This window comes from Hibiscus syriacus, unplaced genomic scaffold (genome assembly GCF_006381635.1).
Source record: "Hibiscus syriacus cultivar Baekdansim isolate YM2019G1 unplaced genomic scaffold, ASM638163v2 tig00111273_pilon, whole genome shotgun sequence".
Taxonomy (NCBI): domain Eukaryota; kingdom Viridiplantae; phylum Streptophyta; class Magnoliopsida; order Malvales; family Malvaceae; genus Hibiscus; species Hibiscus syriacus.
The window spans coordinates 903,075-930,591 of NW_024063040.1; the positions used below are offsets into that span (position 1 = coordinate 903,075).

At 33.3% G+C, this 27,517-nt stretch overlaps 3 protein-coding genes and 1 long non-coding RNA gene across 6 annotated transcripts; all 4 read left to right on the forward strand.

Annotated features, from left to right (window-relative positions):
* Positions 1-638: 638 nt before the first annotated feature.
* Positions 639-2,299, forward strand: LOC120157697 (allene oxide synthase 1, chloroplastic-like). The gene has a single exon (XM_039168754.1). It carries the CDS (start codon positions 673-675, stop codon positions 2,263-2,265), a length of 1,593 nt encoding a protein of 530 aa, XP_039024685.1. The 5' UTR covers positions 639-672; the 3' UTR covers positions 2,266-2,299.
* Positions 2,300-10,161: 7,862 nt separating this feature from the next.
* Positions 10,162-11,625, forward strand: LOC120157518 (protein JINGUBANG-like). The gene has a single exon (XM_039168617.1). It carries the CDS (start codon positions 10,174-10,176, stop codon positions 11,485-11,487), a length of 1,314 nt encoding a protein of 437 aa, XP_039024548.1. The 5' UTR covers positions 10,162-10,173; the 3' UTR covers positions 11,488-11,625.
* A 156-nt stretch (positions 11,626-11,781) lies between these two features.
* LOC120157564 lies at positions 11,782-15,120 on the forward strand. 2 transcript variants are annotated; one of them, XR_005519148.1, is made up of 3 exons: positions 11,782-11,973; positions 13,426-13,648; positions 13,798-15,120. It is a non-coding gene; the product is annotated as an uncharacterized LOC120157564 (long non-coding RNA). The 2 variants fall into 2 exon arrangements; XR_005519149.1 differs by having other exon boundaries at positions 14,724-15,120.
* An 8,887-nt stretch (positions 15,121-24,007) lies between these two features.
* On the forward strand, positions 24,008-24,636 carry LOC120157490 (dof zinc finger protein DOF1.6-like). 2 transcript variants are annotated; one of them, XM_039168597.1, is made up of 2 exons: positions 24,012-24,493; positions 24,524-24,636. In XM_039168597.1, the coding sequence occupies exons 1-2, from the start codon at positions 24,046-24,048 to the stop codon at positions 24,619-24,621; spliced, it is 546 nt and encodes a 181-aa protein (XP_039024528.1). In that variant the 5' UTR covers positions 24,012-24,045; the 3' UTR covers positions 24,622-24,636. The 2 variants fall into 2 exon arrangements, with proteins under 2 accessions (XP_039024527.1, XP_039024528.1); XM_039168596.1 differs by having other exon boundaries at positions 24,008-24,636.
* The last annotated feature ends 2,881 nt before the right edge of the window (positions 24,637-27,517 follow it).

Below are 27,517 nucleotides of genomic sequence, written 5' to 3' on the forward strand. Positions count from 1 at the left end.
ATAATCTTTTTTAATTATTGACAAGTCATACTTCTATAAACTTTATTGCTCGAATTTAGAATCTTAAAAAATAATATTTCCTTCGACTATTGATGCCACTTGATTGGAGGAAGTTGATAGGTTTTCATTAACTAATATTTAAATTATTTTATAATAACTTGATACTTAAATATGGAAAAACACTTGATATGGCATGTAATCAATTTATATTAATTCAAAAATTATACAGATATCAATCTATAACGTTTAATTACATTATATTTTAATGTATTGATATCACGTTAATAATTTAATTAATTAACAGAAAAACGCATAGAAATTTCAAATTTAAATATCAATTCAACATAAAAATATTCATACAGTAATCTTAATAATCAAGTACCAATTGAACTCTGGTATCCACAACCTATCTCATACCGACCACGTGCCCATTTAATCAGGAAATAAATATTTGATTTATATTACAAGGTCATACCTTTCATGACTGGATCAATAAGTTTCGAGCTTTACTCAAGTCACCGACCGGTCCAACTCGGCCCCTCACTTTTTTTTTTTGCTGGACACTACTATAAATTAACACACGGCTCTGCCAAGCACTTGCAACCCACTCCAGCTTATTATAATTTTCTCCCGACTCGGAACGCAATAAGCTCATTCTTATTCCATTCTAATATGGCTTCTTCTCCTCTACCTTTTACTTCTCTTCATCTGCAATTTGTTTCATCGAAAAAACCATCATCTAAGTCGGCGACCACTTCAACATCGCGTCGGGTTGTCGTTCGGCGTGTTAGAGCCTCCGTGTCGGAGAAACCATATATGGCTGAGCCGGCGGAGGTCGTTTCAGACAATGGAGAAGGCAAGCTTCCCGTGAAGAAAATCCCGGGGAGTTATGGGATTCCTTATGTTGGTCCACTCAAAGATCGACTTGATTATTTCTACAATCAAGGTCGAGATGAGTTTTTCAAATCGAAAATCCAGAAATATAATTCAACGGTGTTCCGAACTAACATGCCACCCGGCCCTCTCATCTCTCAAGACTCAAAGGTTGTTGCTTTACTCGACGGAAAGAGTTTCCCTGTTCTTTTCGATGTCACCAAGGTTGAGAAAAAAGACCTTTTCACCGGCACTTACATGCCGTCAACTGACCTCACCGGCGGCTATCGAATCCTCTCGTATCTCGATCCCTCCGAGCCCAAGCACGCCCTGCTCAAACAACTTATATTTTTTCTCTTGAAATCCAGGAGAGATCAAGTGATCCCCGAGTTCCAAGCCTCTTACGCTGAGTTATTCGAAACATTAGAGAAAGAGCTCGGCGTGAAAGGTAGAAGCAGTTTTCCGGCGGCTAACGATCAAGCTGGGTTTAACTTCTTGTGTCGGGCTTTCTTTGGTACGAACCCAAGAGATACTAAACTAGGTACCGATGGTCCAAGTTTGATTAGTAAATGGGTCCTTTTTCAACTGGGTCCGGTTCTTTCTCTTGGTCTCCCTAAATACGTTGAAGAGCTCTTGATCCATACTTTTCCCCTCCCTCCGGCTTTGGTTAAAAAGGATTACCAGAGAATCTACGAATTTTTCTACGAATCATCTGGTTTCTTTCAAGATGAAGCTGAGAAAATGGGTATTTCACGAGAAGAAGCTTGCCACAATTTGATATTCGCAACGTGCTTTAATTCATTCGGTGGCATGAAAATCTTCTTCCCCAACATGCTTAAATGGATCGGCAGAGCTGGAGTTAAGCTACACACCGAGTTAGCAACGGAGATCAGATCAGCCATCAGATCCAACGGTGGGAAACTCACAATGGCCGCCATGGAACAGATGCCATTGATGAAATCCGTGGTGTACGAAGCATTACGGATCGAACCACCCGTCCCGTTACAATACGGGAGAGCGAAGAAGGATTTCTTGATCGAGAGCCACAACGCCGTGTTCCAAGTGAAAGAAGGGGAGATGTTATTCGGGTTCCAACCATTTGCAACGAAAGACCCCAAGATATTCGAGAGATCGCAGGATTTCGTCGCCGACAGGTTCATCGGAGAGGACGGAGAGAAGCTGTTGAAGCACGTGCTTTGGTCGAATGGACCGGAGACTCAGCAACCGACATTGGGGAACAAACAGTGCGCCGGCAAGGATTTCGTGGTGTTGATGTCGAGGCTCTTGGTGGTGGAACTGTTTAGGCGTTACGATTCCTTTGAAATCGAAGTCGGCAAGTCGGCGTTGGGGGCAGCCGTTACGGTCACATCCTTGAAGAGAGCAAGTTTTTAAGACAAAAATAAAGCTTATGATGTCAATTGGGTAACGCCGATAAGTGGTTATATATTTCCTTTTTTATACCGTTAGTTTATAATTCTTTTGCAGCACTTGTCATGTGATTTTTATACAAGTAAACCTTAATTTCAGGTGAAAGTAAAGGTTGGTACAAATAATAAGACAAAAGAGTTGTTTGGGTATAAATCAAAGATTAGAAACTCATTAAATTTTAGGTAAAAAGATTTGTTAGTAAAAAATAGAATTGATTCAAATAATAATATCATATGAGATTATTATTATTATTATTATTATTATTAATTATATTACTATATATTATTAAATTCTAGATGTGTATCGTTTATATTACTAAACTTTTAATTACTCTTATTATGATATTAAATTTTGATTTTGAGTTCAATTTACAGCGTTGGATCTTTTTGTCACTATAATAATGTACACTAAATAATACTACATCCATCCCACTAAAAATATCATTTATTGATTTTTTAAAAGTTAAATTTTTTAAACTTTTATCACGATTATTTTAAATATTTTTAAAATTAAATGTTATTAAATATATATTTCAAAACTACTTAATTAAAGATTTCTAAAATATTTTTCCATATTTTTATCAATAATAAATTTTAAATAATATTTTTAGTATCATTTTAGTGCGGTTATTAATGCCTAAAATAATATTTTTTTTAGAAAGTAAATTTATATATATATATATATATATATATATATATATATTGATTTTGTCACTAAACTTTAAAAAGATTCAGTTTAGGGCACTAAATTTTTTTACTTGTAATTGGCAACTAATCACTTTATCATCGGTCATCACTCATGGCAAAATCAATATTAAAATACTCATATTTCACATTTCTTTCTCTTACTGAATTAATTTTTCACAAAGTTCACTAGCTCGATCTCATCTTGTTACTATCTGGTGAGGTTAATTTTGAGGTTTGTTGTTCATTTTATCAAAAATAATGCTTTTCATCGTAGATTTTTAAACAAACACTCACAATTCTCTCAAATATGAGAAAGTCTCAAACCTCAAAAAATGATAGATTTTTATTTAATTTTGTCGATTTTGAATAGATTTCGTGAAAAATCAATCACATGAGAAAAATAGGGAATAAAATATTAATGTTTTGATATCGATTTTGTCACAAATGATGATTGATGACATGCGACGATTAACTATCAATTATGGTCGAAAAAAAGCATATCACCTAAAAGATGAGCTATTTAAAGGTTTAGTGACACAATCGATACACTCTTAAAATTTAGTTTCGAAATCAACATCATTTTGATAATTAATAATCACACCATAACAATGTTGTTTTGTCCATGAACATTATCTTGTTTAAATTTTAATGGCCTAGTAGTATAACCAAAGCGAAAGTCAAAACTAAAATTTAGTACTATAATTAGAACAATATAAAATTTAGTAGTAGTCAACCAAAATTCAGTGTTATATATTATAGTTGACCCTCTTTATTATGTTGGAAAAAATTTGATAATTTTGGAGCTTTGAATGAAAAAATGATCCAAACGTTATTGAGAAAAATGTTGAACCAATTGATGGTTCATAAATGTGTAGAAGTGCACGATGTGGGTAATGTGAATGTCCAAACTGGTCTAGCTCTTTGTGGGCTTGCATATATTTTAACCTAAATGTGAGATATTTTCCTCAAATAGAGAATATATTTTTAAAATCTGTTTTGAAATTAAAAGGATAAATATTAATAGATTCCTTTAATCAAAACAATAATTTTGGAAATTGCTTAATTGTTTGATTCTCATTAATGTTTCATTAGGTTAAATAGAATTTTTTTAAAACATTTCAAAAACAAATTCAAAAGAATTCTTTTCTCTAGTTTTTGGTGATAGGCGAAGACAAGGAATAGTTCGTGATCTCGGCAATTGTGTTGTTGTGCGCTGATCATCTTGTTGTTATATCCTAGGAGACAGACGACAAAAAATCTCGAGCACTAAGGAGTGGCCGAAAATTTGTATTAAGGAAACGGCGTAATTGCAGGCCTCAACTTATTACTATTCATATATTTATGATTTTTTATTCATATTATTTAATCAAATATTTTACATTTTAATAATTGTGTTTGTTTTATTCTTGATTCATGTACACAAATTTTACGACGAGATATTACCGAGAAATTGAATGTCATTTTCCGCGACTTGTATGAATCACCATAGAAGCAAATTGTGGATCTATAAAGTATTTTATTTTTATTTTCTTTTCGTCTCAGGTTGTTATACATCTAACATATTATTAGCGTGGCAAAAAATGATTCGAGGAAGCAGTTAAGCTGGAGTAACGTAGAACTAGAAGATGACAGCTGTGGAGATCATGATTGAGTTTTTTAGGACAAAGTTCGGCCAACAAAAACAATAGCAACCCCTTGATGTTTGACATTTAAATTAATCCAAAATAGCTAATGGAAGAAACTGGTTCAATCAGTGTGTTAGATGTCTGAAATTCAAAGTTAAAAAATGGGAAAGTTGATGTCTTTTGTTAAGATTACAGTTAGTTTTTTGTTACTAGTTAGTTAGAAGCAGTTTTAAATTAGTTAGGTTGTTAGAGTTGACACTTGTATATATTGTGAACAAATTGTAAGTTTATGAGTTAATGTGGATATGAGAAGTAATTTTTCATTTTCTGGTTTTACATTTTAACATGGGATCAGGCTAATCGATATCACTGGGCCTTTTCTTCTTGGGCTTGTTCTTGTTTTTTTTTCTTTTCATATTTCTGGATCAGTTTGTTTTGTGCCGACGACGAAACCGCTGCAATGCCACCGTCGATGCTTCTTATGGCGGACTCCACCGTGATTGATTTCAATCATCCATTATATCTTCATCATTTAGATACTCCTGGTACGATTTTAATTTTGCATCAATTATCTGGGCTAGACAACTACACCATATGGAGTCGATATATGAAAATCACTCTTCTCGCCAAAAATAAGTTAAGGTTTGTTGATGGAGTATGTTGTCGCGGTGATTTTCAACCTCTTCTTCAAGCTCAATGGGACAAATGCAATGCCCTTGTGCTCTCCTGGATCATCAATTCTATGAGCAAGGAACCTGTTGGTATTGTTTTTGCCTCAAGTGCAGCTTTAGTTTGGGCATATCTCAAGGTAAATTTTCTATTTATGCATATTTATCGTGTTTGAAACATCTCTGGGATGAGTATGATGCGTTGGTGCCTCTTTTAAATTCCACCTGTGAGAATGCTCAATCTAGTTCGAGGCATATATCTCATCAGAGACTTTTTCAGTTTTTAATGGGATTGAATGATTATTATGCTGCTATTCGTAGTCAACTGTTATTGATGCAACCTTTACCATCAGTCAATAGTGCATACTATATAATAATTCAAGAAGAGTCCCACCGTCTTCAATTGTCTGGTGTTATTCCTATTATGGAATCTAGAACTTTGTATTCTAATGTTTCTGGCACTCGTAGAAGGTTTAATGGAACCTGTGATCATTGCAAGGTGAAGGGCCATAAGAAAGAAAACTGTTATTGGCTTATTGGTTTTCCAACTGACTTGAAATTCAACAAGAAAAATGGCTCTCAGGCTACCATGGTAGTTCAATATGATTCTGAATCAGTTTCTCCAACTCCTCCAGTCTTTACATCGGAGCAATATAAGCAGTTTTTGGGGCTTCTAAATCAGGCTTCAAATCAGACTTCTAGTTCAGATTCCTCTATGAATTTGGCATGTATTTTCTGTTCTTTTGCTCATACTTCAATTGAATGGATTCTAGATTCTGGAGCAACTGATCATATCCTGTCAGATTTTACTTGCATGATTAATCATGTGCCTTGTACATCTCCTCCTAGATATGTTCAGTTGCCTAATGGCAAATCTTTTTATGTCACTCACATAGGATCTGCTAAATTATCAAATGGTCTTCGGTTTTCTAATGTTCTTCATGTGCCTCACTTTACTCACAATCTCATCTCTATTTCCAAATTAGCTCATGATTTAAAGTGTGTTGTCTTGTTCTATCCTGATCTTTGCATCTTGCAGGATCTTTACAGTGGCATGATGAGGGTGATTGGTAAAGGATTTAGGGGTCTTTATCTGCTCAAATTCCATTTAAATTTTGTTTTTTCTGTTTTTGATTTATAAAAGTATACTTGTAAATCTTGTATTGGTTCTAAGATTTCTCTCAATGTTTGTAAATTTTTTGATGCAAATAAAACACATCTTTGGCATACTCGTTTAGGGCATGTTCCAACTTCTCAATTGAGTAGATTACCTATGTTTCATAACACTGCTTTGCACAATGATTTTGTTCATAATTGCTATATTTGTCTTTTAGCTAGACAGTCTAGGCTTCTATTCCCAATTATTAGTTCTAGGACTACTAATCCCTTCAGCTTGATTCACATTGATTTGTGGGGACCTTATCATATTTCAACTCATGATGGTCAACGATTTTTTTTACTATTGTTGATGGGTGTACTTATTGAAGCTTAAGAATGATGTTTTTTCTTGTCTTCAAAACTTTATCTTGATGGTTCAAACTCAATTTTATGTCTCAGTCAAAATCATACGTAGTGACAATGGTCGCAAGTTTTTTAATTCTGAATGTTCTCCCTTGTTTGAATCCTTGCGAATTATCCATCAAAGTTCTTGTGTGCATACTCCTCAACAGAATGGAGTTGCAGAATGTAAGCATAGACATCTTTTGGAGGTTGCTCGAGCTCTCCGTTTTCAATCTCAAGTTCCTTTCAATTTCTGGGGAGAGTGTGTTAGTTTCCTGTTATATTATCAATCGTTTGCCTTCTTCAGTCTTGTATTGGAAAACTTCTTTTGAACTTTTTATATCATAAATCACCTACTTATGATCATTTTAGAGTTTTTGAATGCTTATGTTTTGCAACAAATCTCACACATCGTGATAAGTTTGATTCTCGTGCTTTTTCTTCTATTTTTTGGGATATTCTCCAACTTGAAAGGGTTATTTGTTGTTTAATCTAGATTTAAAAAAGTTGTTCATTAGAATAGATGTTAAATTTCATGAAGATCAGTTTCATTTTCATCATTCTTCTTCCTTTTATAATTCTATTTCTGTTTTTTTCCATCTATTCATTTTGTTCCTGATGGTGATTTTGTAGTATTACCCTCTCCAAGTTCTCATAATTATGTTCCTCAAAATAATGTTCCCACTTAGCAGGTTTCTGATGCTAATGAACATGATTCTCAGGTTCAAGTCCAGTCTTCTGCTTCAATAAGTGCACCTGTCCCTTCCAGGAAGTCTTCTAGATTGTCTAAGCCTCATTATTGGTTAAATAATTTTGTATGTTCTTGTCAATCTTCTTCACCAGGTTTCAGTTCTAGTTATCTTTCTTATTCTCATTTGCCCACTCATACTCAAGTTTTTTTGTCTTCCATTTCTCAAACTTCTGAGCCTCAATCTTATTATGAGGTTGTTCAAAATCCCCTTTGGGTTCAAGCAATGAAAGAGGAAATTCATGCATTGGAATCTAATAGAACATGGTCCCTTGTTCCATTACTAGCAGGAAAAGTTCCTATTGGATGTAAGTGGGTTTACAGAGTTAAGTACAAAGCATCAAGTAAAGTTGAGAGGTATAAAGCTCGCTTGGTTGCTACAGGTTATAATCAACATGAGGGAATTGATTTTGTTGATACATTCTCTCCTGTGGTCAAAATGGTTACTATTCAAACCATTTTAGCTCTTGTTTTTGTCTTCAATTGGCCATTGTTGCAGATGGATGTCTTCAATGTTTTTTAACAATGAGACCTTTATGAGGAAGTTTATATGCGGTTACCAAAAAGTTTTTGCAGTCAGGGGGAGAGGATTGTATGTCGACTGAAAAAAATCATTGTATGGCCTTAAGCAAGCTTTCAGGCACTGGAATCTGAAACTTACAGAAGCCTTGATTTCTGTTGGCTATGTTCAGAGCAAGTATGATTATTCTCTGTTTATCAAGAGGCAGGAAGGTAAAATGACTTTTTTGTTAGTATATGTTGATGATTTAGTAATAACAGGTGATAGTAGTGTTTTGATTACTAAATTGAAGCAAATTTTGAATAGTCATTTTAAGATGAAGGATTTGGGTGAATTGAAGTATTTTTTTAGGAATTGAAGTATTAAGATCAAAAGAATGTATACTTTTGAATCAAAGAAAGTATGCGCTTCACTTAATCAAAGATACTGGTTTGGAAGAAGCCATGTCTGTTGCTACTCTATTAGAACATAATTTGAAATTGACTTCTTTGGATTATGATAAAGTTGTGCAGCATAATGTTGAAGATGAGTATGATCTTTTTGAAGATAAATCAGTTTACCAAAGAATCATTAGGAGGTTGATTTATTTAACATATACAAGGCCTGACATTACATATGCAGTAAATTTTCTCAGTCAATTCATGCAGCAACTTAAGAGGTCTTATATGGAGGCAGCTTTAAGAATAGTCAAGTATGTGAAGAATGAATCAGGACAAAGTGTTTTGTTGAGAACTTCTATAGATTGTCAAATTTTAGCATATTGTGATTCAGATTGGGGGTCATGTCCAATGATAAGAAAATATGTTACAGGGTTTTGTATTAAGATTGGTGATTCGCTGGTTTTATGGAAATCAAAGAAGAAAACTGTTGTAGCAAGATCTTCAGTAGAAGCAGAGTATAGAGCTATGGCAGTAGTTAGTATGGTTACAAGGTTTACTTGCAGAACTTGGTATAAAATGCTTGAAACCAGTAAAGCTTTATTGTGACAATAAGGTTGTTCTTCAAATAGTTGCTAATCCTGTGTATCATGGAAGGACAAAGCACATTGAGGTTGACTGTCATTTTGTGAGAGAAAAAATTCATGAGGGAATGATTCAAACAGAGCATGTTTCAACACAAGAGAAGCTTGCAGACATCATGACAAAAGCCTTGGGTAGCCAGCATCACAGTTATCTGTTATCCAAATTAGGAATTGAAAATGTTTTTCAACATCCAACTTGAGGGGGAGTGTTAAGATTACAGTTAGTTTTCTGTTACTAGTTAGTTAGAAGCAGTTTTGAATTAGTTAGGTTGTTAGAGTTGACACTTGTATATATTGTGAACAAATTGTAAGTTTATGAGTTAATGTGGATATGAGAAGTAATTTTTCATTTTCTGGTTTTACATTTTAACATCTTTTGACAATGAAAACTCCTTCCAGCAGAAATCCAGCAGAAAACTGCTGTTAATTAAAATATGGATTTTGTGATGTTGGACACCCATCCTCAACCTCCACCACATTGACTTTGATTTCTGCAGACTCAACTCATTGGGGTCTCAACACTCAAATGCCTAAACAAAATTAACTTTGTAACTTCATTACAATTCATCATGTATTTTTTTCTCTTGTGACCTCTTCACCAACCCATGATATTAGTGAATGAAAATTTAAATTTATCTTTCAACTAATTGAACTGGTCACACATGGAATTAGTAGAGTTCGCCCAACTAATATAAATTTAAACGAAAAATAATCAATTTATAACTTATTATTAATTGAATGATAATTTTATAAATTTTTAAAATCTAAGATGCAACAAAATAATAATATCCTATAATCTAGAGGTTGTATGAGTGATTTACCCTAAAAACAGAACCAGTTACGTATAATTATAAACAAAACAAGCTGTATTTGGAACTAAAGAATGCAACTAGAGAGTCAATTTAATATTAGGTAAAACGGATCCTGGATTCCAATGGACATTCTGCATCCTCTCCCTTTGCCCTAAACTTGGTTTTCCGATACTGTTTTCAACCCTCAAATCCCTCTTGTCCATCATCTCTTCTTCGTTTTCGTATTTTTAGAAATCGCTTTAGTTTTTGGGTGCTCTATTCTTTTTTGGTTTTCCTTCATCCCTGATTGGTAATGAGAGACGCCACAATGTTTACAGATACTGATGGCTTTTCCAGAGCCAGAAATGGCAAAAACATATATTCGGAACCCAACATTTCCGTCACCGGTCCCGCCAGTGAAGATGATTTCAACATCCGCTACAGCAGCGTATCCGCCGCACCGCCGTTTTATGAAACCAATAGGGTCAGTTGCGAAGCCTCACCTTTGACCATGTCGCCATGGAAACAAGCTTCTCCTCTGAACAAGCCTACAGGGAACCATTTAGACGACGGTAACGTTCCTCCGAATAGTCTCATCGGCTCGATTGTACGCGAAGAAGGCCATATTTATTCATTAGCGGCCACAAAGGATCTTCTTTACACTGGCTCCGATAGCAAGAACATTCGTGTGTGGAAGAATTTGAAAGAATTTACAGGCTTTAAATCCAACAGTGGATTGGTTAAGGCCATTGTTATAGCCGGGGAAAAGATTTTCACGGGTCATCAGGATGGGAAGATTCGCGTTTGGAAAGTGTCGCCTAAGAACCCTAGCGTTCATAAACGAGCTGGAACTTTGCCAACTCTCAAGCACATCCTTAAAAGCTCCATTAAACCAAGCGGTTACGAGAAAGTGAAACGCAAGCGTTCTTTATGGATCAGACACTCGGATGCAGTGTCGTGTTTGAGCTTGAACGACGAACAAGGTCTTCTTTACTCTGCTTCATGGGATCGAACATTCAAAGTCTGGAGAATTTCAGATTCCAAATGCCTTGAATCAGTTCAAGCACACGAAGACGCTGTAAACTCAGTCATTTCCATCACGGGAGAAATGGTTTTCTCCGGTTCAGCTGATGGAACCGTTAAAGTGTGGAAGAGAGAACTGCAACGTAAAGGAACAAAGCACACGCTGACTCAAACTCTTTTACAGCAAGAAAGTGCGGTCACCGCGTTAATAATCAATGCCGCTGGTTCAGCAGTTTACTGTGGTTCCAGTGAAGGCTTTGTCAATTTCTGGGAACTCGGTAAACAATTATCCCACGGCGGAGTCCTTAAAGGGCACAAATTAGCCATACTTTGCCTTGCGGCAGCTGGGAGTCTGGTGTTCAGCGGATCCGCTGATAAAACTATATGTGTTTGGCGTAAAGATGGCAACATCCACACGTGCCTTTCAGTGCTAACGGGTCACACTGGGCCAGTGAAGTGCATGGCCGTCGAAAAGGATCATGAATCGGAGAATGCCCATCGGTGGATCGTTTACAGTGGAAGCCTGGATAAGTCCGTGAAAGTGTGGAGCATTTCTGAGTTTTCACAGGCAGCGCCGACAGTGGGCGGCCATGAGATCCGTTGAGAGGCTTTCCCAGTTGAAGGGAGCTATTAGTCGAGCACCAGATCCAACCATAATAATAGGTTCTAACCGTGACGGGTTCATCTTTAGGGTTTTACTACGGATTCAAGTTTGTGTAAAGATTGTCGTGTTCAGGAGAATTGACTAGTGAAGTATTATCTTTCTGTTATGTGACAGTTAATTTGTTAACCATTCTTTAGACTATTTCGTTAGTTGGTTTCCTTTAGGTTTTTCTGTATAAATAGTGGGCTTCCCTCTTTTAATGAAATATTGTTATGTTATGAAATATAGTTTTTTTCCTATTATCTCGTTTGACTTTTGTCAAAATCCCTAAATCCCTTTCACGTTTCTTCTTCACTCATTCCGTTTCTCTCTTCTCAATCTATTTGTTCTTCACATCTAGAACTCTAACTTGGTATTAGAACTTCTAAATTCTGGAGATTCGTCAGTTCGTCCATCTGAGTTTCCTCCTTTGGTCTTCCTTTGAAGGTTCTTCGTTCTGTCGTTCTTTCAGATTTCTCTGTTTGTTTGATCGTTCTCTGCTCTGTTTGCTTTCGTTTATTGTTTGTTTGTGTGTTTTTAAGCTTGTGTTCATCTTTCTTCAATCTCTCGGTGAGATCGTTTCACTGTCTCATTTTTTATTTCTGCTGCAATTGATCTTTTTCGGTGTGTGCAACTGTTTGGTTGATTCTTGTGTTGCATCTTGTTGATTTCTTCTCCTGTGTTTTTTCTCTCGTTTATCATGACAAACACTGATGGAAATGTTAGCTCACCAGATCTAAATGCCACTATTAATAATTCTTGTAATACTGTCCTTCAACCTGTTAATAAGATTTTCTCAACTAAGAAGATAATTGTAACCCTAGATGGCAACAATTATCTTCTATGACGTCAACAAGTCTTCTTAACTATACAAACTCATAGATTGCAGAGATTCATTGACAACAATGTCACTCCTGCTCAGTATATTAATAGGGATGGTGTTCTAAGTTTGAAACATGAGTATGAAATATATGATGAGCAAGATGAGGCTCTTGCTTCATGGTTGCTCTCTACAGTAAGTGAGGAGGTGTTACCTCACTTGATAGGTTTTGATACTGCTTCTGAAATCTGGAATACCTTGCATAGGTTGTATAGTGGTAAAACCACTTCTAGACTGATGTTATACATGAGAATATTGCATTCTCAAAGGAGGGGAGATCTTAGTATAAAAGATTTTCTTATGAGTGTTAAGTCTATTTGTGACAAACTTGCTAATTGTGGTGAACTGATCTCTGAACATGAACAAATTACTGTTATTTTAAATGTTTTGTCACATGAATATGAATCCTTTATAACTGCAATAATTGCAGTCCTACACTTCCTGATCTAAGATCTGTCAATACTATACTGTTGGATGTTGACACTAGGCAATCTCAGTTACTAAATCATGTCTCTGGTTGTGCTCATATTACTACTCAAACTGAATAAGTTTCTTCTAGTGTTAATCTTGTTAAACTCAATAATGTGGATCAACAATATACTGTCACTAGTACTCAGAGTAATTACTCAACGAATAGTTATAACAATAGGGGAAGGGGTGTGAGATACTCTTCTTCTAGACCTCAGTCCCAATTATATAGCAGAATGGGACATCTTGTAGAGAGATGTTATTACAGGTTTGACTCTAGTTTCAAGAATGAATCTTCTAGTCCTATGTAGAATAACAACAATAATAAGAGTCATTATAAGGGTAATGAGTCATTTGCTTTTTCTCAAGCTAATACCTGCTCACATACTGGTCTTGATGTTGCTCAAACTACCTGCAATCCTGTTTATTTTCCTGCTGCACCTGTTCTGACAGCTTCACAAAATTATCCTACTTTGTTTCAGCAGAGATATTCACAACATCTACCTTTGAATGCTTATAATAACGCTTCATTTGTTGTTGGTTTTCTTCAGATGGGTGTACTACCAGCATCATATCATGTTGTTCCTACAGCACCTCAATCTGTACCTTTTATTCAGACTGCTGCCACTTTTCAACCTTAGATAGCTTCACAGGCACTCATTGCTACACTAAAAACTGTGGATGATAATGCACGGTATCCGGATTCTAGAGGCACCCATCACCTTACCAAGGATTTTAGCAATCTTCAAATTGGCAGCACAAAGATGGGTTCAGGTAATGTTAGAGTAGGTAATGGAGATACTCTTCCAATTAAATACACAGATCACGCATCAATATATGCAGATAATAATAAGCTTTATCTCAAGAAACTTTTATTTGTTCCTGGTATAATTAAAAACTTGTTTGTTTCAAAATTTACTCAGGACAATCAGATTCTTCTTGAGTTTTATACGAACTTCTGCTAAGTTCGTGATCTTCGTACCTATAAAGTGTTATTAAAGGGAAGTGAAACCGATGGTATGTACATGCTATATCTACAAATAATATTGTTCAAACTACTGGTAATAAAAATGTTGTTAATACGTCTGTTGTGAGTTGTAATTTGGTTAGTGCTTTAAAGGTCTCTCTTGAAACCTGGCACAAGAGGCTGAGACACCCCTCGAAAGAGGTTTTGCATACTGCTCTAAAACGTTGTAATATAACATCTTTATGCATCAATAAAGATAAAATTTTGTGTGAAGCATGTCAATTAGAAAACTTTTATTTGTTCTTGGTATAACTAAAAACTTGTTGTCTGTTTCAAAATTTACTCAGGACAATCAGGTTCTTCTTGAGTTTTATTCGAACTTCTCCTAAGTTCGTGATCTTCGTACCCATAAAGTGTTTTTAAAGGGAAGTGAAACTGATGGCCTATACATGCTATATCTACAAATAATATTGTTCAAACTACTAGTAATAAAAATATTGCTGTTAATAAGTCTGTTGTGAGTTGTAATTTGGTTAGTGCTCTAAAAGTCTCTCTTGAAACCTGGCACAAGAGGCTGGGATACCCCTCGAAAGAGGTTTTGCATACTGCTCTAAAACGTTGTAATATAACATCTTTATGCATCAATAAAGAGAAAATTTTGTGTGAAGCATGTCAGTTAGAAAAATCTCATAAATTGCCTTTTTATGACTCTCAAACAGTTTATTCACATCCTTTAGAGTTAATTTTGGCTGATCTTTAGGGCCAACACCTGTGTTTTCTAATGGGTTCAAGTATTATGTAGCATTTACTGATGCATACAGTAGGTATACCTGGATTTATTTTCTTAAACGCAAATCAGAGGTTAAAACAGTGTTTCCTCAGTTTCTTAGACAGGTTGAGAGGCAATTTAATGTCAAACTTATGTTTCAAACGGATGGCGGTGGTGAGTTTGGTGCTCTACATTTTTACTTGAAAGAACAAGGAATAACTCATCGTATGTCTTGTCCTCACACATCCGAACAAAACGATATAGTAGAAAGGAAACACCGTCAAGTGGTTGAAGTTGTCCTGTCTATGCTTGCCCAGGCCTCATTACCTTTGACGTTTTGGAATGATGCGTCAGTGCAATCTTTCTCATCAACAAACTTCCTACAAGAGCTCTTGAAGGTATGTCTCCTCAGGATTTTTGGGTGTGCCAAACATAAGCTTCAATTTAAGTCGTCAAAATGTGTCTTTCTAGGTTATTCCCCTTCACATAAAGGCTACAAGTGTCTAGATACTAATGGTCGTTTATATATATATATATATATAACACTCATAGCCTGTATATATCTCGAAATACGAGCTAAAGATGTTACATGAACTTAGCAGACATTTGCTGAACGTAAATGCTTAAAATTTTGTTCTTTTTAAACATTTCCTATTTCACCTTTAAAACTTTCTCCTTAATCGTATAAAAATCATTAAATAATATTTAATCATTGTAAACGAATCTGATTTCAAGCAGCGATTAGGCAGTTTGGTATTGTTCATAAACTATGTGAAATTGTCTAAACACTGCTTGATTTTGAAACCCAATTATAAACTTAGTATTATATGTAAACTATTTAATTATAAATACGAACATAAATAAACTACCCAAGATAAAATGTCCTAGTTTACTATTCTAGACCTTTTTAAAATAAATTCAATAAAGTAGCCAAGAAATATAATGTAAATGCCACTAACAAGTCAAATATAGGATATCTTATTGATACTGTAGGTAGGTTTGATTTTCAAAAGATGCTCGAAAAACTTCTCACTTCACGTTATTGTTCTTTATTTGAACTTACGCATGAAAATCATCATGCACTAAGTAAAATTTAGTGAGACAACATCATAACTAAAAATGATATAAAATATAAATTTTGTAAAGTATTATAGCATGAAACTGTAATTTAAATAATAAAAACATTAAAACTTTCAAACTAAGCTGTTCAAGTTGATTTCCCCTTGAAACCTGAAAATCATCATTTCATGATTTATCAAAAATCATGTAATCAACATTAGAAATAATATATTTTGCATATATTTTTCATTCAGACACATTTTAGAACTTTCATTTTTCATATTCATATTCTTTTCCTTTCAGTCACTTTAAGAACTTCCCTTATTTCATTTTCATAGCCCAATGTAAGAATGCCAGATATATGAGTCAGACGAGTGTATGCGTGCAAGCACTACACGGTGCTTGCACATAATTAGAACATATAAGCACACACAGTGCTATCACATCGGAAACATAATTATGCACGCAAAGTGCAATCACATTGGAATCATATCATGCACACAAAATGCAATAACGTCGGTATCGTATCATACGCACAAAGTGCAATCACATCGGAATCATATTATACACACAAAGTGCAATCACATCGGAATTGTATTGTGCACACAAAGTGCAATCACGTCGAAATCATATACTAGTGTACCCACCGACAACACGGTATATCATAATCACTCCACCTCATGGCATGTCAATTGTTCTTATGACTCTCAATGCAACATACAATGGGCTTTTAGATTATATCTTATTTGTTTCATAATCAATATTTCATTTCAAATTTGTTTTCCAATCATTCTCATAAGACATAAACATCATGAAAATAATAATTCTTACTTAAGATAGAAAACATACTTTAAATAATACGAGGTTGACTTATCATAAGTCATCCTCAATCAAAATAGCTAAATAAATAAAGTGCATTCACTTTGACGCTTAATCAATAAATCACAATATAAGCCTCACTAAGCTTTAGAATTAATCCATTGTTCTCACATTTTCAGCTACCCAATTTTATCAAAATTTTATGTTCTAGTAGTTTACACTACCTTCAAATAAATATTATTTTGTATTAATTTACATGCTTACAAATTATTCCGTTAATACCACTAAAAAATATACTCAAATAAAAATCTAACCATATAAGGAAATTCTTTTGTTCAACTTGAACAATTAATAGCGAGTTTTCAAAGTTGATTGACAGAAGCAATTTTGAGCATAATTTGTAGCCATGTTTTCTAACCTATCATCGATTAAAAATTCATATATTTTTATACACCTCGAAATTATTAACCGTTTGTTTTAGAAAAAAACTAGACTTGTATAAAAATCGAAAGGTATAAAATTCATCCTCTAATTATTTTTATATATTTTTTTGGTGAATTTCTAAACTTACTATTTGAATCATAAATTTCTAGACAATTTTCCTTAATTAACATCCTTAGCTTAATTCCATAATTCTATATGCTAAATAAATGAACCTTTAGACTAGATTCACAATTCACATAACATTAGGAGTCACTTCTTACCATGGTAACCCTGTCACTGGCTCATCACGAGCCAATGTTTTTGTGATAACATAAACACAAATTAAATGCACTCACCTGATGTCCTTAGCTTGAAAACTTCCCTTATAATTTCATATTCCATCCTTAAGCTTTTCATTAGTTTTAATATTGCTTGATCTTGATTTCAAGCACATGATCTAAATGAACATCATTACAAACATATTCAAATTCAAACCACATGTTAGAATCTTACTAACATAGGTACACAATAGAAAATAATTTCCTAAAAATTCTTTCGATACTTATTCGATACTAACTTCATGTCACAATATAATTGTTGACCATAACACTTCAAATTTATTATTCAAGTCCCTTTTTATCCAAATTTCACATAACATTTTCACTTAAGTTCCCAACTTTTCCATATTTATGATTTAAGCCTTAACTTTTACCAACTTCCCAAAATAATCCAATTTCACATTCTAACATCAATTTCAACACTCAAACATTAATTTAAAGAATAGTACATCAAATATTTAACATTTACACATTAACCCATAACTTTTTCATAATTGTCAAATAGGTCTCCCAACTTTCCAAAAATTACAAAATGGTCTCCAAAATTTTCTAATGTTTGTCGAGTACTTCCTACATCATTTCCAGGCCCTACATAATTTTTCCAAAATATTTCTCACCCTTCTTAGCCTAGGTCGAATGCTTTGAAAATTCAAGACTAGGTTTTTCATGATTTTACTAGATTTTGATCTGATTCGAGCATGAAATCAACCTCTATTTAACCTTATTAAATATCTACAATCAAAGTCCTAATCAATTTTCATCATAACATAAATTTCCCTAAATTAGGGTTTAGGCCGAAACATCATTGAATTATTTATAGGAAGTTTTGATCATCATACAAGCTTGGAAACGATTCTACGACCTAAAAAACATCAAAATTCATCATCAATTCCATAAACCATAATATGAACATAAACCCTAGAATTCGGTATCTTTGAACATAAGCAAGATTAGCATGCAATAATGGTACCAAATGATGGCGTTTTTCGAATAGAATAATTTTCTATTTCACAGCTCGATCCAAAATCCAAAAGAAATTGCTCAAAAATGAAAAATAAAATTTCTCTTACCTTAGGACATGAAGGCCACGGAATGGAGCTGAAATTGACTTGGTCTCATGAAATTTCTTCTTAATTTCATGTTAATTTATCATGTATTTAAGCTTAAATGAATAATGAGAAAGTTTCATTTTACTATTAATGAAACTTGATATTTACCTTCACACCAAGCCAAATAACCTGTATCATCTTTATAAAGTCAAATATAAACAAATTAATTTGCCCTTTACAACTTTGCACATGCCATTTTCCAAAATTTTCAATCTTGCCATTTTCATCTAAAGGTCTAAATTGAACATGGAAATAAAATCTCATATTCAATGCTCCATATTATTTTTCATAATTTTAACATGTGGAAATAATATTTCTAAGCTTAATTTAATTTCTTTCAAATTTACTCAAAATTTATATTCGATCCGATTTACCAAATTTTTATCGGACTTTAACACTTTCTAGTTTTTAACAAAATTTTCAGATCAAGAAACTAATTTTCCACAAAACCTCACTCTTAAGAGTAAACTATCAATTTATGGAATAAAATTTCTTTTTGAAAAAATTATCACTTAGGTCCCTGAACTTTTTCCAATTTTATACTTTGGCCACTAAACTTTCAAAATTTATTTTTTGTTTACTAACCAAAATTTTGGGGTATTACAATATATCTAGGCATGTTAGATTTGAGAAGACTGATTTCCCTTATCAAATTAGACAGAGACATTCTTCTTCTTCCCGTGGTCAGAAACCTGCTAAAGAAATCAAATTCAATTCAGTTCCTTTTTTACAAAAACAGGCTGTCTTTTTTGTCTCCAGGGTCATCAAAACAGTATAGTTGGGGGTTAGCTCCTCAGTCATTGTGTCCACGTGTGTCTTCAACTCCACCAACTTATGATCCGCATATTTCTTTCAATGAGTTTGATGTTATACCCGTTCACAGTACATCATTACCATCTTCACCTCATCATATGTTATCACATTCTCATCATTCCACTCAACCAGCATCACTATAGCAAAATTCATTTCAATCATTATCTCCTTCATGTGATTCATTCCATTCATCCCCATTACATCTATCATCATCATTTTCACATCATTCTCCATCTTCATCTTTTCATCCATTACAAATCTCCACAAACATCACTGCAAGCTCTTTCACCATCACAAAATGCATCTCATACATCTCATTCACCACCATCTCCACCTTCATTTACACCACCACCACCATGTCATCCGTCAACAATCATTGGTACTTAAAGGGTTATTCACAACAATCATTTGATGAAGTATTATCTTTATGTTATGTGACAGTTAGTTTGTTAGCCCTTCTTTGGGCTATTCTGTTGTTGGTTTCCTATGGGCTATTCTATATAAATAATGGGCTTTCCCTCTTTTAATGAAATATGGCTTTGTTATGAAATATAGTTTTTCTCCTATTATCTCGTTTGACTATTTGTCAAAATCCCTAAATCACTTTCATGTTTCTTCATCACTCATTCCCTTTCTCTCTTCTCAATCTATCTGTTCTTCACATCTAGAGTTCTAACTTTGACCATACTTCAAATGAAAAATGGAGATGAATTAAGGTAAATCTTTCTTCAATAAAATTTTTCACATCTTTTATTTGTCTCTACTTCATATTATTTCTTTATATCTGAATTCCTTTACATGAACATTATAAATATTCCAATCAGTAAATCGGTTTATTTTACAAAATTTTAAGCTGCTCAGTTTATAACAAATTTTGAAAATATAATATGTCAATTGTTATGATTATTTTCTCTGTATAAATATTTTCTTTAAATTATTGCATGAATTTTAAAACTTATAATAATAATAATAATAATGTTGGAAATAAATAAATATTTTTAAATTGTATTTATTTATTAGTCCATTTTAAATCTTATTAAGATTATTTAAGCCTAATAATTAAATTTGATCAAAATAAATACTCAAATATATTCTTTTTTTTAATCTAGTTATCTAAAATGTTTTTTTATTTAAAATAAAATAAAATTCGAGAGTGAATATGGAGTATAGATATTTGTTGAGAATGGTAGAACTAACCAGGCAGGTAGCTTTCTTGATTGAATCACTCACCATCATAAGAAGGAAGGTTTCCAGCATCGTCAGGATACATGAATTCGTCATGTTCGCCATTCGATTTTGTCTTAATTTTTCTTTCGATGCTCTTCTTCACAGTTTTCTCTAGTCCACTCAAATCCAACTATCGTCATAATAACAGCGAGTCTGTCGCCATGAATATCTCCCTCAAATTGAACAAATATTTAATCGTTTTTGTCGCCGCTCGTTCTTGGGATACATGATCTGTGCTTGTAAATAATTTTCTCATAATGTTTAGTTGTGGTTAGTCAGATAGTATTTGTTAAAAAAAATCTTAATTTATTGATAATATGCATATACACTAAAGATGTGGTTGCTCGAACATAGAATTTTTAGAAAGAGTAACCTTTCCTTTTATAATTGAGACCACTTAATGAGTTATGTTTAGTTTACGACTCTAGTTGTAAATATTCATTGTAATTTTAGATTTTTATTTCTTAATAAAATTAGTTGTTTCTATTTCAAAAAAAATATATCTCAACTAACAACGAGTTAGTGTGGTGAGATGAGGCATTAGATATCTTAAGCAAGAATAGAGAATTTGAATCATGACATTTGTGAATGAAGCAAAATAGATGGAGAGAAATGTTCCTATATTAAATTTCTACAATACATGATTTAAATTAGTTGATTAATAAATTGAATTATACTATAAAAATTAATATTTCAAAAATAAATGCATCACATTGAATTGTTTCGTGAATCTCTATGATTCAAGTATTAAGAAAATTAGATCATATATATTAACACGCCGATAGTTTGTATCTTTATAAAGAGTTATCGATCCATCTATTCACTCGACTAAATCAAACGTGCCTTCTCTTTTATAATTCAAAGGTAAATACAATATGGGTAAAGTACACAAATAGTCCCTGACCATAGGGTGTTATTTTATTAAGTCTCTCAACTATTAAAAGTTGCAAAATGATTCTATGACTATATAGTGTTGCTTTGTTGAGTCACTCGACTATTAAAAGTTACAAAAACCTGACTATTCATTATATTCTAAACTCATCATTTTCAGTTAAAAAAATTGATCATATTCTAAGCTGAACGTTAACTTGTTGATTGTGATAAAATCTAATCCTAAAATATCAAACGACTATCATATCTCAATCATCACGTTAACGTGTAACTTAGATAATTACCAACTTTTAACGGAAAGTGATGAGCTTGAAACTTAATGAATAGTCGGGTGATCATTTTGTAACTTTTAATGGTCAAAAGACTTAATAAAGCAACATTCTATAGTTAGAGGATTATTTTATAACTTTTAATAGTTGAAAGACTTAATAAAGCAATATCCTATATTCGGGGGAATATTTATGTACTTTATCCATACAATATATAGTATTTAATTGTCCAAAAATTATTCGATAACAACTCGATAACTCAAATTTGAGACCTCAAAAAATAACAATTTTATTAATCATTGAGGTTATTTACTTGGTGCTCAAGCATGCTTCTTCAAGATACAAAATTTTCATTTGATTATTATTATGTTTAGAGTAACTTTTTCTGTTGAGATAAAATGAAAAAGAAAATTAAATTTTAAAATAGATTTGAAATAATATTATTTTCCGAAATAGTTTTTACGGAAGATTCAGCAACAATTAGGGAGGGAATGGATTGGGTTAGGGTCTGGTTTTGGTGAACCTGACCTGATCCGAAAATAAGTATCCTCTATCTGAATTTGGTCTGAATCGAAAATTTTTTATCTTTCGATTGACTTCAACCCGACCCGATATAAATTAAAGATTTAATTAAATAATAATATTTTTTTAAAAGAAGTTACATTATTATCCTCGGGTCAGGTTGGAGTTTTTTCACCCTCCACTCGAACCCCCGACCTCACTCCTTAAAAATTTGACCTAATCTAACCTGAACCTGATTTTTTTTAAAAAAAAATCAAGTCTTTTCAAATCGGCTTGAATCGAAACACGTTGGATTAAGTTAAATTACCCATTCTTAACTACACTGAGAGATCCAGTTGAAGGAATTATTTTTATTAAAAAATTATAAAAATTTAGAGTAAATTTGTAAAATAAATAAATTAAATTAAATTTTTTACTCCTAACACAAAGGAAATGTGGTTAGATTAAATGAAGGTAAGAAAGTTTTGAAAAACTCTTTTATTTGAAAAACTCAAAACACATGATGTTGGTTGGAATGATTCGTTTTTACATTTTTAATTTTGGTTCAGTGAGTGAAAAACAGGTTCAGTGAATGGTTCGAATGCATAGTGAATAAGAATCAAATAGCATCCAGCCATGAACAATCGAATTTGTTCCTCTCTCTCTATAATGATAATGATAATAATAAGACTGATGCGATTGAAATACCAAACCTTTGATCCTTTTACGGCGAGCAAATAAGAAATGTCGAAGAAATTTCTGGACTTTGATTTTAGACCACAAGTCCACTGCAAGAAACAGAGATGAATAAACAGAAGTGGAAACGCGTAGTGTCGTGTAACAAGACGATGTGCATGTAAGCAGTAGACAATTATGGAAAATCCGTCGGTAATTTAATCTTTTTATTTTTGGAGCTGGAATATACAGTTTTAATGTTTCATATAGGAGAAGGATGATCCTTTCTTTGTGAGGTCACGATCCAATTAATCAAATGTCCGCACCTATTGGGGATAGGAGGGTGCGGTAACAAATTTAGCAAAGTCTCACGTTAGGAGATGATGATTCTTCAATGTATTATAGACTGAAAACTATGAGATAAATTTATAATTGAATTTCAAAGAAATACACACAAAAAATTAGTGGGAATCGGGGATGAATTCCAACATCAAACTGTTGTCCTGTATTAGTCATTGAAATAGTAGGGAAATTGAAATACTCATCCCATAGGCATAGGAAGCGCAAAAAGGGAGCAATGTGTAAGTCATATGGAAGTGTCACACACTCCTTATTCAAGCTATCTTGAGATACAATAGTAATGTAAACACAGTGCAAAAAGTCAATATAGTTGTTGGAAGAAGACTTGGTGTCCTACACATCAGTCAACCAATACATGTCTGAACACTGAAAAGGCAGTCTCGCATTCTAATCGGTATACAATAGATGAGTGGGAATCTTTCTTAAAGTCACTGGAATTGGATGCTTTCACGGCTGATTGCTGATACAGATTCTCAGAGCCCCACACCTGTTTCCCTACGAATATCTACCTGCCACGAGTCATCTTTGCCCCCTGGCTAACCCACACATTTATCAGTGTCCAATAAGGAAATTGATTAGCATAAAAACAATTTTTTATTACCATATGATTATAAAATATAATACAAGTATTACGGAACTACCTTTACTCTGTGCTTTTGGGGAAAATTAAAGGAGCAAAGATCACGGCAACCGAGTGATTAAATAGGCCGTAGGAGACATCGTAGGCAGAGGCAGCAGCCAACGAAACCAATCATGATGTCCTTCAACTTCTTTGCTTCTCTTTCAAGCATTCCCCTTCACATTTGACATAATTTAAACTCGCCCCGTTATAATTATAAATTGTGGAGCAAGATACAAGGCATTATTTATTTATTCCCTTCCTTTGCTTATCACTCCCCTCCCCCAAGATTTTAGTTCTAAAACCATCACTTCCCACAATATCCAAGGAAAATGTCAGCTGATGCATGCGACAGGCGTTTGGTTCGAGTCCCGGGAACCATGGCGTCGTACCCACCACCTCAACAGACCGACCCACTTTCATGTCCTAGGTGTGACTCAAACAACACCAAGTTCTGCTACTACAACAACTATAACCTCTCTCAGCCTCGCTACTTTTGCAAGTCGTGCCGTCGTTACTGGACTCATGGTGGAACTCTGCGTAACGTTCCTGTTGGTGGTGGCACCCGAAAGGCTTCCAAGCGCTCTCGATCTTCTTCCTTCAGTGTCACGCGTGAAGCCGCGTCTTTGACTACGGATGTTAACCCTGCCTCCGTCATGCCTGGAACCGGTGTTAAACCTCAAATGGATTTCACTTCATTGTTGAATTCTCAGGGAGAAGGGTACTTGGCACTTGCTGACAACGAGTTTTGTGCCGGTTCAGGGTTTGATGGGGTTTGGGATTATCTTGGTGGTTCCAATGGCGGAAATAGTGGTAATACATGGCAAGCAACAACCGAATATGAAGGGTTGGTTGATGTGGATTTTGGTTGGTCTGGGCTTACAATTCAGCAGCAGGGACAGATTTGAAGTGTGAAGATGACCGACTGTTCACCATTTGAATAAGTGGGTTTCAAGTTTCTTATTAGCGTTTTGTTTATTTGATGACTATGTAAATCTAAGTTGTTCTCAACATTTTGCTCCGGGAAAGAATTTATTCATAAACGACACGCCTTACGGCGGTAGTAGCAGTTCTGTTCTGTGGAAGTGAATTTTCTTTGGCTTTGATGCATAAAATCCCAACACCGCCACATTTTATTGTATTTGGTTCATCTTTCTTTCGAAACGGTGATTTTCCAATTTCTTTTGGCTGTCTCAGTGATTGGCATTGCCGATAAAAGCAATTGAAGTATAACCATTTCACCCCTTTCGACATCTTGATATGTTTATTTTATTAAAAAAAATCATTTTTAATGATTTATTATCATTTGGTTCAATAAAATATCAATTTATTTAATTAAATTAAATAGGGAAATTACCAATTCAGAGAAGGGTAAAATGGCAACAAGTGGGCCTGGAAATGCTTGGTACCTGTTGAAATAATGTTGACCGGCCTTATAGCTTAAAGTTTTGGTTGTTTCCTTAAATGACATTCCACCAACCAAGGGGTCATTTTAGATGTATATTTTTCACCTTTTCACTTAATGGAAACATATTGCTTTCTTTTACGTAATCTGTTATTACAAGAGAATCGTGTCACGGACCATGCTTTCTATACAGAGATCTAAAGAGACTGCAACGCAAAACTATGATTTATTTATTATTTTGTGACCATTGTTCTTGTTACTAATCGTAACTGATTTTAATAATAGTGTCATTAATATTGTTCTTCTTGTTAGTAATTTTTATTAATTTGGGATGAGTACATGACAACATCTATTTAAAGATAAATCTTTTAACTATTTAACATTCAACGCTCATATCCTGCAGTACTCAAGTTCGAAACTTCAAGAAATAACAATAATTATTTTACCATCGAGATCGCTTGGTTCATACTTCTTGCTTTGTTAGTACTTATGTTATACAATCCGAGACGAAAACAAAATAAAATAAAATAAAATAAAAGATCGAACTTTTATTAATAAAATAGAAGAAACAGTTTAGAAAAAAGAACCAGAATATTAACATAATATCGAATTTGAAACTCGTTGAGGCCTACAATTACGTTGTTTCCTTAAGACAAATTTTCGGTCAATCCTTGATGCTCGAGATGTCTTGGTCGTCTGTCTCTTAGGATACAACAATAGTATGATTAACGCACAGTAACACAACTTGCGATACCACAAACTTTATCTTGCCAGATAATATCTGTAACACCCATAACTCGTATAAGTATTGAATTAAGAGTTATAGATGTCACATTAAACATTCTTACTTTCATTGAACATAAAGCTCTTAATATTTTGATCTAATTTAAAATTTCAGTTTAACAAATTATACCCATTTTATTAGTCGGGTAAAATCGTAAGATGATAATTTAACATTAAAATCAAAACCAATTTTAGACAACTACTAAGCAGTTTAGTGTTGTTTCTAAATGCTAACAACTTTAAAATCATTTGATTTACCTTTAAAATCTAAGACTATTCAATCATGCATTCATATATAATTATGCAAATAAAGATAAAACAACCTTAATTTACTATTATAAACCCTTTTAAATTTAAGTCTATCAGAGCTACCAAACAGATAAATTATACATGCCACTAAAATCAAAATCATACCAGATAAGTTTTACTGATATTGTAGGTAGGTTGATTTTTTAAGAGATGCATCAAGAGGCTCCTCACTTCACATTATTTTCTTTGTCTGAACCTACGCGTGAAAATCATCACACACTAAGTAAAACTTAGTGAGGCAGTATAACTACTTAAGGTGAGCTAAAATAAAAAAAATCATAATAATAATTTAAAACATTAAAATTCAAATTCAAATAAAAACGTTGAAATTCCAAACTGACTTATTCAAACCATTTTTTGTTCGTCATAAATCTAAAAATCATAATCCTATGATTTTTTGAGAATCATAATAATCAACATCAATCATAATAAACATTTCAAATTCCTTTTTCTCATAAACATTTCAAATTCCTTTTCTCATAAACATTTCAGAAACTTTTACATTAAGACACATTTTAGAACTTTCTCTTTCCTATTTCATTTTTATTTGAATATATTTCAGAGTTTTTATCTTTCATATTTATAGCTCAATGCATATGTAAGAGAATACAAGGTATGTGAGTCAGACGAGTGTACACAATAAGCACTTCAGTGTTTCCATCAAAATCAGATTATGCACTCCAAGTGCAATCGTATCATTTGCACTGGTGCTACACATAATGTATACAAATATACCAAATCATAATTAGAATCACTCCACCTCATGGCATGCCAGTTGTACCTACGACTCTCAATGCAACATACAATGGACTTTCAGATCATATCTTATTCGCTTCATAATCAATATTTTAAATTTAGAATCTTTTTTACTTCATAATGGTCAAAATAGAACATGGACAGTTCATACCCTAAATCATCCATAAAGCTTATACAAACATTATATAAATAATTCATATTTAAAATAGAAAACATACTTAAAATAATTACGAGGTTGACTTATCATAAGTCGTCCTCCGTTAGATTAATTAAATAAATTAATTGTAATCACTTTGACTCTTTATTTATAAATCAAAATATTAGCCTCACTAAGCTATAGGTTAATCCTTTGCTTTCGATTGATTCGACTACAAAATTTATCGTAATTTTATACTCTGAAAGTTTGCATAACCTTCAAAGAAGTATTATTCTGTATTAATCTACATATTTAAAAATTATTCCATTTATACCAATGGAAACTATACTTAAAAATTATTGATGAATAGAAAAACATATATTTTAATTTTTTAAATAATTTATGATGATTATGA